This window comes from Homalodisca vitripennis, unplaced genomic scaffold (genome assembly GCF_021130785.1).
Source record: "Homalodisca vitripennis isolate AUS2020 unplaced genomic scaffold, UT_GWSS_2.1 ScUCBcl_914;HRSCAF=3862, whole genome shotgun sequence".
NCBI lineage: Eukaryota > Metazoa > Arthropoda > Insecta > Hemiptera > Cicadellidae > Homalodisca > Homalodisca vitripennis.
Window position 1 is genome coordinate 133,679 of NW_025777075.1, and position 16,124 is coordinate 149,802.

The 16,124-nt window shown below is 31.7% G+C and overlaps 1 protein-coding gene across 1 annotated transcript; it reads right to left on the minus strand.

The window, feature by feature from the left end:
* Positions 1-402: 402 nt before the first annotated feature.
* On the minus strand, positions 403-12,503 carry LOC124371121. Its single transcript, XM_046829436.1, has 2 exons — positions 12,401-12,503; positions 403-1,031 (listed from the first exon to the last, which is right to left on the minus strand). Exons 1-2 carry the CDS (start codon positions 12,501-12,503, stop codon positions 403-405), a joined length of 732 nt encoding a protein of 243 aa, XP_046685392.1.
* Between the last annotated feature and the right edge of the window lie 3,621 nt (positions 12,504-16,124).

Sequence of the window (16,124 nt, forward strand, 5' to 3'; positions counted from 1 at the left end):
TATAAAAAGATACAATATATCAATAAAACAGCAACCATTAAAAAACACTAGACATATAGTGCCCACTCAAGCAAAATAAGTCATTCATCCTAATAAATTAAATGGTCGAAAACCAGACTAAACTAAGTATGAAAAAGCCAAGAAACTGATGGTAATAACTTAAGACATGCAGGTACCTACCTTAATCTTTGGTATCAAGTGAAGATTTATGAAATACCGTACCTCAGCCTACTTTTAAGCTATTAGAGGTAGTGAAAAAGAGATAAACTTCAAATAAAAGTAACATTCAAAAATAACAATATAAATAACTATACAAATATAACAACTATACACATATAAGTCTAATGTATAAGCTTATATGCATTTGTAAAGTGTCTACAAATGCATAGTAAGTAGAAAAAGTCATTCATGCATTTCTACTCCAATTTTAAAACATGCCATCTTCGTCTTCAGTGGTGTTGTACTGTCGTGGAAAACGTCCACAGCATCGGCAACACTGTTTCCGAATCTCTGAAGACGGACCATCTTACTATTTGCAGCGTAGTTGGTGCGGTGATGTTGCCTGACAAACAGGTCGCTAGATCGGGTGGATGATGGAGTCTTGAATAGGACCATTTGTAATATAACAGGACAATCGATTTTGCCGTTGAGGATCTTATGGAGCAACATAATGTCTGCGGTAAGTCTACGACTCACAAGTAGGTGGAGCCCTAGATCAAGGAACAGGTCTTCGATGGGAACTTGTTGATAGGTGAAACCTATTCTAATGCCCACCGCTCTGACGAATCTTCTCTGGATTTTCTCTAGTTCGTCTATGAGAAAATTTTGGTGTGGATTCCAGACAGGGGAGCCGTATTCAAGGATTTGACGTACCAAGGCACAGTACAAGGTCTTAAGTGCTAATATGTTGCTGAAGTGTCTAGAGAAGCGGAGAACAAAACCAAGCATCCTGTTTGCCCTGCCGCAGATGTTCAGTATATGGAGCTCAGGGTTCAATGAAGGTGTCAGTAAAACACCAAGATCTTTGACCTCTTGGACACGAAGTATATATGTAATGGATATCCTTGAATATTGTTTCGTATTGGTCTTAATTTAGTAGATTGGTAGTCTTAACTAATTTTGTTAGCAACGAACTAGATTTGCAGTTAAAACGTTTTTTGGGTTATATTGAAGTTTACAGATAGCGCTTCCCTTGAAGTTTATCATTAATAATATCACATTTACGATTATGAAAACAACTTTTTATAATTCAGCTACTACATGTTTAAAAAGAATGATTAATATTCATTTGTTTGATTATAAATCCAAAAAGCTATTATGGATAATATTATTAATATTTTATTCTTTCCGCAAACTATAGTATGTTACAAAACATGCAGAAATATATAAGTTACGTTGAAAAATCAAACACACACAATATATTTATTCATACTAAATACGACAAATTGAGACCTACTTGTAAAGGGAATATTCGACTTGAAGGGTCAAAATCAATTTTCTCTTTCTTATGTGAATATAAGAAATACCTTTGTGAGGAATATAAAGCTTCCAGACATCCGCGGACATTTGAACATACTGGGTGATAGAATCCCTTATGCTCATCGATAAACAGAACCGTAATAAAATTAATATATTATTATAGATTGTATTTTATTTAATAAATATATAATAGTAACATTTTCCAATTATAACTCGCGTTTTAAAAAGGTTATTACAGAATATAGCACTACATGTTTATAAGCGGTGTTTTTACATTTGAAGTTGGGAAGGAACGCATAACGCTATGATTATAAATAATTTTATGTATTTCTTTAATGAGTATACGAACTGTGTTGTTCTTTTTTCAAGTTGAAATATTTACAGTTACGAATATATCACAACTTAATTCAGTAGGCTATATCAAAAGTACATAAATTTAATTCACTTTCATTAAATCCAATGTAAGACGTAAAACATGTCATAAAAAGATCATTGACGGTCAATGAAAAACCATTGAAGTTCTACTAGAATTGCACGATGTACAACTGGCCATATGCCAATCCGAGCTTTTTTAACACCTAAGGCAATGTTTCAAAGCATATGAAAGCAATAGCATGATTGAATTCTCGTTGGGATTAGGCCAATTATCCCTAGGAGTAGACATGCTGACTTACTAGTAACAAGGTCTTTACATTAATTTAAAAATGCAAAGTTGAAATGAAGTATGTATAAAACTTAATAACATAATTTTTAAAGGTTGCCACGCATATTACAGATAACATACTTCACAAATCAATCAAAATAAAAGTAAGGAAATCTAAAACACTACTACTACTTCAAGACAGCAAACTGGAATTCATTTGAACAATACATCAATATTTCAAATAAATTACAGATAACTTTAAAATAGCGTACAAAGTAAGTTATTTATGTTTCTGGTATGGTTTAAATTTTACTCATAACTAACTTAACCTATTTCTTCTGTAATGTAAAAGTTGTTTTGTCTCCTTCCAATTACTTTAGTATAAAGTATTGTTTGATTTAAGTTAGTGTTTATGATTTAGTTTCTTTTAATTAGCAACAGGAGAGGCAAACAATGATATTACCAATTTTACCAACTCAGAATTAAGCAACTTTTAATAGCTTAAATAAACAGCTGTTCACGTTAATCAGCTCATTGACTTTAAATCAGCTGTTCAGAGTAAAACGTTTAGAAAACTAATACTTCGTGTTGTGTAGTATGTAAAACATAGTATTATGTTTAATAGTACTAATCAGTTGCTTGTTATCCGATTTTAATGAAACAACCACTGTTAGATTTAGAATAAAGTTTACAAAAATTTTATATTCTTGTAAAAGTTTCATACAGGGTATCGAGTTTGCGGAATTTAACATAAAAATTTATGATTGGCTGCTATTTTGAAACGAGTAAAGATAATTTTTTCATATTTTTTTAAATGGGCATAAAAAAGGCCAACTCACCTGCAAAGTTTTATAACTTTATCTTTACTGGTATAAAAGATATAACGTTTTTGGTAAAAATCACATACAGACAGATAGACGGAAAACTAAAAGTTTTAGGACATACCTCCATATGAAGTTTTTTGCTCATTTTCACGTCTAGAACAAAATATAATAATATTGGAACACGTTTAGGAAACACCCTGTATTTTATAACGATGGCCATGATATGAAACCTTGAAATGTGTTTGAAAACTGGTTGAAATAATAATTTTTAACTTTGTTATCATTCTTTTGTTTTAATAGTTTTAAAAGTTTACATAGCACAGCTAGAAGTAACTCTTATGACGCTCAACTACACAGCGATCTTAGCGGTGTGTAGACATTGCGAGACTGTTTGACATATTGAAAGCAAATATTAGACCTAAGGAATTCTGAATGAACGTGAAGTCTCCCAAGCTGCGTTGAAAACGAGTTGTTCATTCACCTGAACAATCAATAAATATGTGAATTAGAACGAGACAGCCACACCAGTATACCCATTATTTGAAATAGCATAGATAGTAATGCATTGAATCTAGTTAGTTAAATAATATTTTTAATATTTCAACACACTTAAAATATGAGTTCCAGTTGTTTTCTATTTTATATTACTATTTTAGCAATAAAAAGTGAAAATAAACATACACAAATAATTTAATTACATTTTTTTAAGCCTGTAACTTTACATTACACAAAAACGTAGTGTAGATTTATCGTGTTTGTCTCACTCAAATCATTTGACGGTTCTAATAACAATTTGGGTTATAATCCCATCTCTAAATATCTGTCCCGTATTGTGGTAATTTCACCTGTAAACAGAAACATTAAATAGACGCATAATCATGTAATTTAATGCAATGATGACATTGAATTTATATTTTCTGAAGTTTCCTCAGACGAAGTTGCTCATAGAGTTTAAGATAGCTTATACACATTAACAGTATGGTGCATCAGAAATAACATGTGTATGAACCGCAGTCAATGTTTTACGGTTAAATTTCATAGAACCAAATCTCCAATTTTGTATTCCTACTCCATCTTCAACTCTCAGATTTCAAAATTTCGGATCATAACAGTTTTAGGCGTTACATTTTGTAGTGATTAAGGTTAGATGGTCACCAAATAGCATTTGCAATCTGTCAAACAAGATGCTCGGATTTTTTATATCCCGATGTTGCAAAGGCCTTAATAGTTCAGCTATCCTACACTCTCTTTGTTGTTCATTAGTTACACAACACATAGAGTATGTCAGTATTGTGCGATGCCCTTAAACAAATGGTGCGAAGTCTCGTTTGGAGGTTCTGCAGCTGCAGTGGCGTTTCTTTCATTAGTTTAGATAAAGATTGGTTACTGTTATTTGGAGTACAGACACTACCTGAAGAACTAAATCTTCCAGCTCTCTCATTGTGGCTAAATGTGGCAGATGTACCCCATGGAAGATTGTAGATTCCCATGTGCAGTGACCAGAAATCGCAGCTAAGACTGATTTAGATCCCAAAAAACACCAAATATTGTGAGCTTTTAAGCCGCATATAACACACTAAAACTTCGATTTCAATGGCCCTCTAGCGAGATTCGTCCGTCTGGAAAATCGATCGGTTTCTGAATGTGATTTCTTCTGCCATAGCCTCCAAGAACCTTTGAAGGTGGCATAGTGTGTTCTCGCACTAGGCGTCTGACATGTATATGGTGTAATTCCTAACATTTACACTGAAAATTATCCACATTAATTAAATCATACCTTTTTATATTTTGAATTATATTTATTACTAAGTGCGTTATTTATTGTTGTATATATTATTTGGAATGATATGTTGTTAGTGGTTGACAATTTTCTACCAGTTATACTATTGTTGCTTAACATATTATTACACTAGTATTATTTACACGTTGGTATTGTCACCACTTATAAATTGTATAATTTATTGTAATTATCTTAGTCCGAAATCATAATAATTTATAAGTTTCGTATTTATGTTGTCATTTTTAAATTTTGTATTTGTGCTGCTATTTGTCCCCTTATATTATGTTAAGCCCCTCTAGTTGCAGCATATTGTGTTTATGTAACATAAAATAAAATATATTTACTCATGGATGATTATTTTCCGTTTGCATTTCCTTAGGCTGAAGACAGGCATGCCCATCCCAATGCCTTATGTAACAAGATGATTAGAGGAACATAGAAGAGTAAGCAGAATGTACCTCATTTCAAACCTTCAGCAGTGAAGGAAACAGGATTTTTCTGGACATTTTCCATTGTTCAGTGAAACAAGAAATGTTATAACAGCATAGAGGATAGAGGGACACTAACGACAAAATAAGTGTCACCAATTCCTGCGGCCTTGTCAGGTGTCATCTGTAACAATGAGAGAAGTCTATCGTGTGAATATAACATTTGGATAAAATAACATAATGTTACTAAAACGCTGATATAGAGTGTGGTATAGTTTCCATCTATCTTTAGTTTCAACTAATTAGGTATATTTTTGCAAGTTTGCCTTTCGTAACCTATATCCGCAATTACGGAAAACATACCGTCAAGATAATTGTCAATGTTCTGTATACTGTCAAAATTGCTATACACTTGAAGAAACGAATATCAAAAAAGCATTTAATCTTGTAAAAAAGACGGATAAATAATTCGCTTAACAACCACGATACCTACAACAAATATTATGATAGGGTATCTGCTGAAATGACTGATACTTCATAAGATACAAATTACTCCTCTGCATAGATGTGTGAATATTTTGTATTTTACTTCGAAATTTTCTTATTTTTTATAAATTTAGTAGTCTACATAATAACATCATATTTCAATTTTGGGAATATTTTCTATTTTTAGTACAGTTGTATTGAGACAAATTATTGTTGAACCTTGTCATATTTTAAACTAAACCTTAAGTTAGAAGATTCTTTAAATAGAAGGAGAGACCGATTTTCTTTCAAGCCTTATTCTGCCCGCTCTCGTGAGCCACTAGTCTTTGTGAGGATCTTATCACACAGAATAAGGGGGAGAGTTGATACAGTACAAGGTATATTGCATGATAAAATATCCTACAGGCACAGACAGGTTGTGAACCTGCACATCTATAGCTCATATACAAACTAGGGGGTGTTAGACTGCTCGGCCATTGGCACTCTCCATAGCTGAAGTTAGAATGTGGAAATAAATTTAGATTTATAGCTAATTATAATGACAAAAATAATAATAGGCAAACGAAAGTGAGCAATTTTGAAATGTATATGTCAGAATGTTGACATACCTGAGGAATCATATCCTAAAGTTGGAAAATATGGTTTGTAAATATCATTATGAAATAAAACCGTAAGATTTACAGGTTAAGCGAAAGGGAAGGCACTAAAGATATTGGAAAGTTTAATTTCTGTCCGTATAATATAACAAGAACCAACTATAACAATCTTAATTTATTTTAAAAGAATTTTCACTGGTTAAAGCATCATCAGTTATTGCTTAAAGAAAAACATATGTATAAAAATAGAAAAGAAAAACATGTGATAAAATAGACAAAAATATTTGATAAAATAGTAGGAATAAAATTGTAAAACTAAATGTAAAGACTAAAAACTAATACATTATAAAAGTATTATGTACAAAAATATGGTTTGCAGTTCATAATTTTTGAATGGGTTTCTTCTTTTACTAATGGTAGGAAGATGTTGCAAATTTACGCATGTTCAACTAATTTATATTTTTAAATGTTTCCTTTTTTATAATTATACATATTTCTTTTAGCCTCGTTTCCACAGGTATTGATGTTTGACCGATATTAGATTTTTTGTATCCACTGTAAATTTTATATATTATATTCTTGAATATTATATATTACAAGAATGTATTAAATGCTATAAAGGAAAATCACTGTATACAATTTTGTATCACGATTTTAAAGGAATTTTAATTTTTAAAGAATATTCCTAGACTAAAAGAAATAAAATTGAAAGTGCATGTATGATGGTTTTGAAAGATAAATGTACACGAGTTCAGTTCGATAAATTTTGCAATGATTCAGTTTAACACCTGTTAATAGAAGATCTGTCTCTACGGTAAGGTCAAAACTCAAGGACATAATTGTGTAAACAATGTTCCGACGTGCTGTGAACCGGAAACTTTAACGCTAATTATAACGCGATGACTCCTCCAGCACTTAACTTTAACTTTTTAACTTTTATGTGTAAGTGTAACATTTATTTTTTCCTTGTATAGATAGATTTTTAGGTATGTATGACTCATGATGACCCACATACAGATATTTTGTTATACAAACATTAAATTTTTACTAATAACAACACGTACCTTCGTCAAAACAGTTTAATAACAACAACACGTGCCTTCGTCAAACAGTTTGATAACAGCAACACGTACCTTCGTCAAAGAGTTTTTATAACAACAACAACACGTACCTCCGTCAAACAGTTTAATAACAACAACACGTGCTTTCGTCAAACAGTTTGATAACAGCAACACGTACCTTCGTCAAGCAGTTTAAAAACAACAACACGTATCTTCGTCAAACAGTTTAATAACAACAACACGTATCTTCGTCAAATAGTTTAATAAAAACAACACGTACCTTCGTCAAACAGTTCAACCTTTAGCGAGGATTAATTATCCATCTGAAGTCGTCGTTGGTTAAAATTTTCGAACACAGTGCGAATAATAACGAACAAATGACGAAAAACACTACGTTTGATAGGCCTATCACACACAAATATTAACATGGTTTAAAATTATATCCCCGGGTTTAATAGTTATTGACACCAGAAGATAACTTACTAGAAGTTGAAGCTGTATTAGTTTTATTACTAAATTTTGTATTTTTTGACGAAGGTTTCCTTTTTAAAAATCTTATTCACGAAACACAATGAGGCCAGTTTGAATAAAATGAGATCTTGAACCGCGAAACAAATTGAATTGCTTTCAGTATTATTTCCTCTTTTCAGAAATCTGGAGTGAGATTTATTTTATTATTCCTTATCCATTAATGCTTTGTGTTTTTTAACAAGTTACTGGGAACTATTTGTATTTTTGTAATAAAATGGATACTTGTGTTTATTATTGTATTCTAGTAAAACGATTTAATTTAACCTTTTCATTGTAAACCTTCTCTTTAGGCTTTTATAAAAATAACTGGGTGAGAAACTGTTGAACAATTAATTATTAATTATACACGAGTAATTAAACCAATTACTTTTACATAAAATATATCAACTGCAGTGAAACAATAATTTGTATTAAGTACTAAGAATTTTAAATTTTAATTTACAATATTTGTTTATTTGTTATCAAATTACGCAATTTGTGTATGTAAAAGAATTAGAACTCCTTAGTACTAAATTATTTCAAATAAACAAAATGTTTGTTCTATCTATTATGATATTTGATGTTCGACATAAAAGAATTATTAGTTGCATGGCCAGTATAACTTTTTTATTACTATTTTTATTAACTTTAAATTTTTTAAACCACGGCAGATATAATCTACAAACTGCACAATGCACAATGTCACACAACTACATTTGCTATGTTTCATGCATATGAGAATTTTATGCGACTAAATTGGTGCGAAGGGGTTGTGGGGGGCACATGGGGAGTGACATGGACATTTTGTGTGCATAATCATAATGCATATCCTCAATAAATGTTGGAAAAACATAGATTTTGAGCATATAAAACGCGTACCATTTTATTCAGTTTAAACGATTTAGTAATCAAAAAATCATAAAATAGAGCAGAATCAGAATCAGTCTTTATTACCCATAAGGCACAGATTTTACATGCATGAGGTATAGTCAAAAAACAGGAAACATGTTGTTCAACAAATTTTCAAAAGGAACTATAAAATTGAGATTGAAACTACACAAATATAAAAGTTTTGTGGTTGAAATTTAAGAAAACAACCTTAATTATTTGGTAAATTAGAACTAAATAACAATGTACAGGCAGTGAGAGAATTGAAAACCTTAGGTTAATTACTTACAGATTTCAGCAGCAGGAAAGTCAAAAAATTCTTTTACATGATAAAAAGGATTACTTATTAGCCAATTTTGGAGTTTTATTTTAAATTGATTAAAAGTAAGATTAAGCACTTCTTTAGGCAGCTTATTTAACATTTGTATACCCAATATCCTATGACTAGATTGATTTTTTCCAAGTCTAACGAAAGGTACATCAAAATTGTTTTTATTTCGGGTGTTGAAGTTGTGTACCTCAGCCCTTTTTACATGTAAGCAGGGGTTCTTAAAACTAGTTAACAGGATATTAAATATGTATAAATTAACAACAGTTAAAATCTTAAACTTAATAAAAATAGGCTTGCAGTGTTCTCTATGGTTAACTTTAGCTATAACTCTTAACACGTTTTTTTGTATGACTAGAACATTATTTAGGTGTGGGCTATTCCCCCAAAAAACAATTCCATAGCTGAGAACAGATTGAAAGAGTGAGAAGTACACTGTCTTAACATAGTCATCAGGTTAAAATGTCACTTAGCCTACGAAAAAGAAATGTTAATCTACTTAGCCTAGTACAAAGATGCTCTGTTTTTTCCAGCTCAAACTTTGGTCAATCCAAACTCCAAGGAACTTAACCTCTTTGCTAGTGTTTAAAATAATTTATTGGAGGTACTGATCTCAGTCCAAAAATCATAGTTTGGGTTTTCTCCTCGTTTAATAAGAGCGAGTTTGCAGAAAACCACTCAGAAACAGTGTTAAGTGAATGATTAGCCATTTTTTCAAGTTTATTTAGGTCTCTATTGCATGTAAGCAATGTAGTGTCATCTGCATATAGGTATACATTACTTCTTAGACAATTATGGTAAGTCATTAGTGGCTATAATGAACAAAAGGGGTCCAAGAACCGAGGCTTGTGGAACACCACAGTTGCTAGTAGCGACAGAGGACCATACACCCCCTGTATATACCGCTTGCCTTCGATTATGGAGATAACTGTTGAAAAATTCAAGAGTTTTATTTTTTATCCCATAGAAACTAAGCTTATGAAGCAAAATGCCATGGTCCACGCAGTCAAATGCCTTGCTAAGGTCAATAAAAGAGGCCCAGGCAAAGTTTTTATGTTCAAAGGCATTTCTAATATCCTGTTCCATGGCCCCAATTGCATCCATGCAAGACTGTCCACTTCTGAAGCCAAATTGTTGTTCATTAAAGAGTGACCAAGACTCAAAATAGTGGTTTACCTGATTGTGTACAATGTGTTCAAGTACCTTGGACAGGATAGGTACCAGACAGATAGGCCGATAGTTGCCTGGATTTTATTTATCCCCCTTTTTGAATTTTGGAGAGATTTTCGAAATTTTTAGGCATTCAGGAAAAATACCTCCTTGAAGGCAAACGTAATACAGTAAGTAAGAGGTGTTACAATATAATGTACTATTTCTTTGATCAACCAATTTGAGAAACCATAGTAATCTTGAGATTTGGTGTTTTTCATCTTTTTGATGACCATAAGGACATCATCACAAGTTACAAGTTTAAAGTTAAAATTAGGCTGATCTATTTGTGTTAAATTAAGAAATTGCTCAAAAGTAGTCTCAGGTTTTACAATGTTATTTCTGGTGGAACTGACAGATTCAATAAAAAAGTCATTAAGAACACTGGAGTGTAAAGGAATACAGCTATGGTTGGACTTAGATTGTAGGTTAGGCCTAATTAGGTTCCAAGCTGTCATGCATTTATTGTTAGATTTTTCAATTAAGTTAGCATTGTGATTAAGCTAAGCTTCTTTTATTGTTTTCTTGTATTTATGTACTAAATCCTTATAGGCTAGTTTGTTGAGGTTGTTTTTATTTTATTTATTTTAAAATTATCATATGCAAGTTTAACTTGACCCTTGAGCCTGACAAGATCTGATGTATACCATGATTGATTTGACTTATTAACATATTTGGGTTTAGTTTTATACTTACAGAGAGGGAAACATTGTTCAAAAGCGGTCTGTATACTTTCAAAAAACAGTTGAAAGGATTATTAACTGCATTTCCATGTTTAATCCAATTGTACAGAAACAGTTGATTATGCCAATTGATTTTACTGATTTTTACCTTGAAGAGGTCTAGTTTCTGTTTTGAAAATGATCTGCGTAGAACAAAAATATCATTAGTCTTATCAGGTCCAATAGACCGTTCAGACAATAAACGAAACACTAAGCCATCATGATCTGAGAAATAACAGGGCACAGTATGGCAAAAAATGTCATTTTTTTATGTCTGAAAACACATTATCCAGGCAGGCTTCTCCTCTAGTAGGTTGGTAGTTGTGGTGGTAGAAATTAAACTGCCAAAGAACATTGAGAAAATCTAATACTGATTTTTTGTCCTTGGTGACGTCAAAATGGGCGTTCACATCTCCTCCAATGACTATTTTATAATTAATCCATTTCTTGAGATAGAGGAGAATTTTTTCTATGCTTTCAAGAAAGACCCATTCGTTGCTTTCTGGTGTACGGTAAATAGAAATAATTATGAGCTGAAGTGAGTCGATTTCAATAGCGCACACTTCCAGAGTTTTTTCAAGGCTAAAACTAGAGAGGTCTATAGGCTTAAAATCATATACATCCCTAGCAAAGATGAGAGTACCACCCCTGCCAAAGACTGTTCGTATGTAGCTAGTAGTTAGATTATACCCACTTAAACAGCAGAAATCAATCTCCCCGCTCTGCAACCAATGTTCTGAAAGACAGATGAAATCATAATCCTCCTGCATTGCAAGATCTTCCAAAAGTGGAAGTTTATCACTAACTCCTTGTATATTAAGAAAGAGTATTGCAAGCACACAATACTTTGAAAAATGTACAAGCCTTTCTATTTTAGTTGGTGTGACAGCCATACTTAGTTCTGAGTCGTTTTTATCACTGGATCTAAAAAAACATTTTCATTGGGTTTACTGGTAGTATTTACATTCTGATGATTTTTGTTAGGCCTAGGAGGGAAATAATTTCCGATTAAAATTCCAGTTGGCCATAATTCAGGGTTCATTACTTCATTTTCAAGTTCTGGAGGGATTCCTATTTTAAATGAATTGTAGGAATTATGTCGTGTTTGTAGCTTTACACAGTTAAAATTTTTGGAGTTTAAGTTGGCCTCAAGGTGACTTATAATATCATTTTCATTTACATATACTTGGAGCCTGGTGATATATACCCAAGACTGCCTAGTCACAGCTAAGAGTTGATTGCTATTATTTTTACCAGATATAAGTTTATTAGGTTTCTTGCTTGTGGTCTTTTCTTTATGATTAAGTAATGGTTTAACTTGCCGTCTACCTTTATAGGACACAGTGCAGAAGCCTTCATTGTCTGCATCAGAATTATTACTACATTGATGTAGGTTAGGCTTAGGCCTGCAGGCCACGTACTGCTTAGAATTATTTTTAGCCTTACTTGCATAAGTAGGGGCATCCTGTAGATCACTACTTGCACTATCACTGACTCTCTTGTCGTTATTGGGAGTCTCATGAACTTCAACAATGTCTTTAGCCTTCATAGGCCTAGGGCTAACGTCGTTTGAGGTTATGGTCTAACATTATGGCAATTTATGTACTTGGAGACAAATAATTGTTTGAAATGTCGTCTCTTTTATTCTTCCCAAAATTAAAAGTTTTAACATAATAATGGACACTAATATTGGGCACTAGCATGTTCACTATATTAATATTTAGTAGGGTTCAGATGTTGGCAACCAATCAATCAAAGTATAATAATTTTGACAGTACCAAACTTTATAACAAAAAGTTTTTTGGGAAATCGAAACACGAATTGTAATTTTTCACTACCTCAAGAAAATGATTTGACTTATTTCTTTACTGATAGTAATATATATTATATATATTAATAATAATATAATGTTTAAGAAGTTAAACATACCATAAGGTAATCCGCCTAGTTTAAATGGCATATTTTGAATCCCAAGATTTTAATCAAAAGTCCAACGACTTATTACCTGAGAACGAGAATAATCTGAAGTGTTAAAGTTGCTCATTGAAAATGTTACAATTCCTCTAAAGTGCATAGTATTGTTTTCTCATACGGTGTTATCAGTTATTAAATCTCTGAGGAAGCCCTGTTAACCAGTTACCAATCTCACCATTTTTACTGTGGAGTAAATACAAGAGATATCACTGTAGATCTGTGTCAGGTTGACTCTTGGAAGTACACCATAACCAACGAGAATCTTAGAAACTTGTCTGAGGGAACCAAATCAATTAATTACTGCTAGTAGTTATATACCATGTACAACATGTATAATTGATCAAGTCGTATATTAAACGAGTTTGGCTTAGATGTTCATTAAATGTGACATTTTAGTTTAGTCTTTATAATGTACCTGTAGTTGTCGCTTATTAGATTTTTAAATATTTTACTATATATGAAGTGGCCTTAAGCAAATATAGTTATATAATACAATTGTATTGTAATTGAAAATACAACCAATTAATTTATCCAATGCTGAAAATATTATGTTTATACAAAATCGCAGCAAAGTACACCATGTCTACACAAAAGTATAACCAAAACATAGAAGTAACACAACAGTTATTTATGTCTAAAATAAATACACTCAAAACAGACACGTTGTTTTAAGAATTTAAATAAATCTTGCAGGTTTCTGTCAAACTGGTTAATTCTTTAGACACATGCAGATTAAATTGTGTATTAAAAGATAAAGGAGTCTTGTTTCCATGAACACTTAATTATGTGTTAGGATAACAAGTATACTATTTTACTATAATAAAATTATATCTTAATTAAATTGGTATTATTTATTGTATGTTTGACGATTGTAATAGTTCAATTTTCATGGCTTTAATCACATTTCTTTCTTTATTATAAAGTATTTAAATAACAATAAAGCATGTTTCAGACCCGTAATACTAGGTTAACTAAATAATATTTTCTTTCGTCAAGTTATACTGCAAAGCCTAACTTAAGAATTTTTTAAACCTTTATAAGCCCATTTTTTATATGCATAGAAGCAAGAGAGCAGTCAACGTTAGTTAGTTGATGAAGAAGCCCTCGTCCAGATTAAACGAGTTAAAATCGTCTGAGATCAAAAACAGAAGTAGATTCGTATTCACATTTGTCAACAAATAGACATCTAAGTTACAAGTGTAATCAACATTGTTAAAATGGTTTTTATAACGTTGTATTGGAGTAATAAGTTAGTGGTATTTAATTTGAAAGAAAACTCGAAATATTCGTGTATAGTTTTATGCTGATCCGTTCAGAGGGTTAAAATTAAGTTTTAATTAATTGTATTCAATGAAAATTTAAGAAGATCTCTCAAAATGGAACTAGACGTTGAAAATATCGATATCCACGTTGAAGGAGTATGATATTTGTATAGCATATGGAAACCTTAATCCATAATTAATTATTTATAACGATAAATAAAGAAGAAAAATATAACTATGGTTCCAAAAAGTATTTATAAGACGATAAAAATTGATACAGTAGTAATAATATACTATATTTATCACAATATTGGGTTTTGTAACAAAGTGGTTGTGAAGAGAGATTGATTCCTTAGCTGAGACTTATTTCTCTTTGTGAGAAGAGTATTATTCGGTAACTCTGCTACGCATCATTTGCTCCTTTTTATTACGCTGATCTTTAGTCCTCACGAAAAATGTAGATTAAGGAATCTGTCTAAGAGTAGTATTAAGGTAACGTTTTATATTATTCAAATGAAAATCGTATATCTAAAAGGCTGGACTTCTTTGAACTGTCAAAGTACTCACAATTGCAATGAACAGGGAAAAATAGGTAAATTACATTGAAATTCAAATGTTACCACCTGATCATCATTTTCTAGATTAGCTTCAAATGAAAGAATCTTTAAAATCGATTGAGCATTAATTTTTAGATTGCAAAATTGACATGTTCATCTCTAAACAATGAAAAAGGTCAGACACAAATTGGACATTGATCAGATTTTTATAGACACTTTTAAAACAATTTTGAGTGGTAAATACTTCTTGAAAGCATTTTTAGCCGTGTTCTCCAAAAGTCTGTGTCTATTTAAAACTACAGAAATTAAGTACCTGATTGCATTTACCTTAAATTTTAGATTATATCAATAAAGACTATACTTCTGAGCTCTAATTTCGAACGACACTAAAAGCGATGCATCAATATTTAAGGTAAATGCATCAATATTTACCTCTAAAAGTCTTCCTCCAGTAGGAAAATCTGTATTTTGCATTGTAATAAGGTGATATCTCTATTGCAGCCGGTGTGTACCATCAGGAAGCGCATATCTGGATACTTTCAGAGCAGCAATAAAGCTATGTAGCCTTATTTAATAATAACAATAATCTTTATTGCGTCAACAATTATAAGATTACATGCATGCGTCAGGTACATTTATAATGATATACATATGCATTAATTCCATTGCAGTTATAGCTATTTAATATTAGGTATAATACTGGAGGTTTAATTGTATTCTTGTTTTCAATAATTTTCAATAATGTTCATCCCAGCAACTTAACAGGAAATCTTCAATGGAGTAAAACGCCTTTGACACCAGGAGATGATTTAATCGAGATTTGATTCGTTCATAATCACTGAGATCCCTCAGGCAGGTGTTTATCAGTTTCGCACCAACTTGGGACGTCAAGCGTTCAAATGCTCTCGTTCTATGTTGTACAATCCGAAAGTTGTCTTTACCTCTGGTCTCGTATTGGTGGATGTTATTGCCTTGGACCAACTCGCATTTGAGTCGACAGTATAGAACGATGTCGAGAATATAGAGACAGGGTAAAGTTAACAATACAAGCTCTCTGAAGGTATCTTTGCACGACTCTGATTCAATTTATAAATAATTCTGACATATTTCTTTTGGGCTATAAATACTCTTTCGAATTTGTAATTAGAACAGCTGCCCCACAGTCTCAAACCGTAAGACAAATATGGATGTATCAGGCCAACGTAGGCCTTTTGAAATTAAATACCAATAATACACATTTCAATGCCATACTTAAATCAAGATATGAGGTATGAAAAGCTTCCATATACCTCAATTTATTTACCAAATATTTCAACCACGCCAAATCAATTCACAACACAAAATCATTTCAAACCATATAAAATTTCAAACTCAAAA

Coding starts and splice junctions, on each gene's coding strand:
- LOC124371121 (XM_046829436.1), bottom strand. CDS start 12,503: ATGAAGGCTAAAGACATTGTTGAAGTTCATGAGACTCCCAATAACGAC. Junction 1,032..12,400: donor GGATGCCCCTACTTATGCAA/GTAAGGCTAAAA, acceptor TTCGTGTCCAAG/AGGTCAAAGATCTTGGTGTT.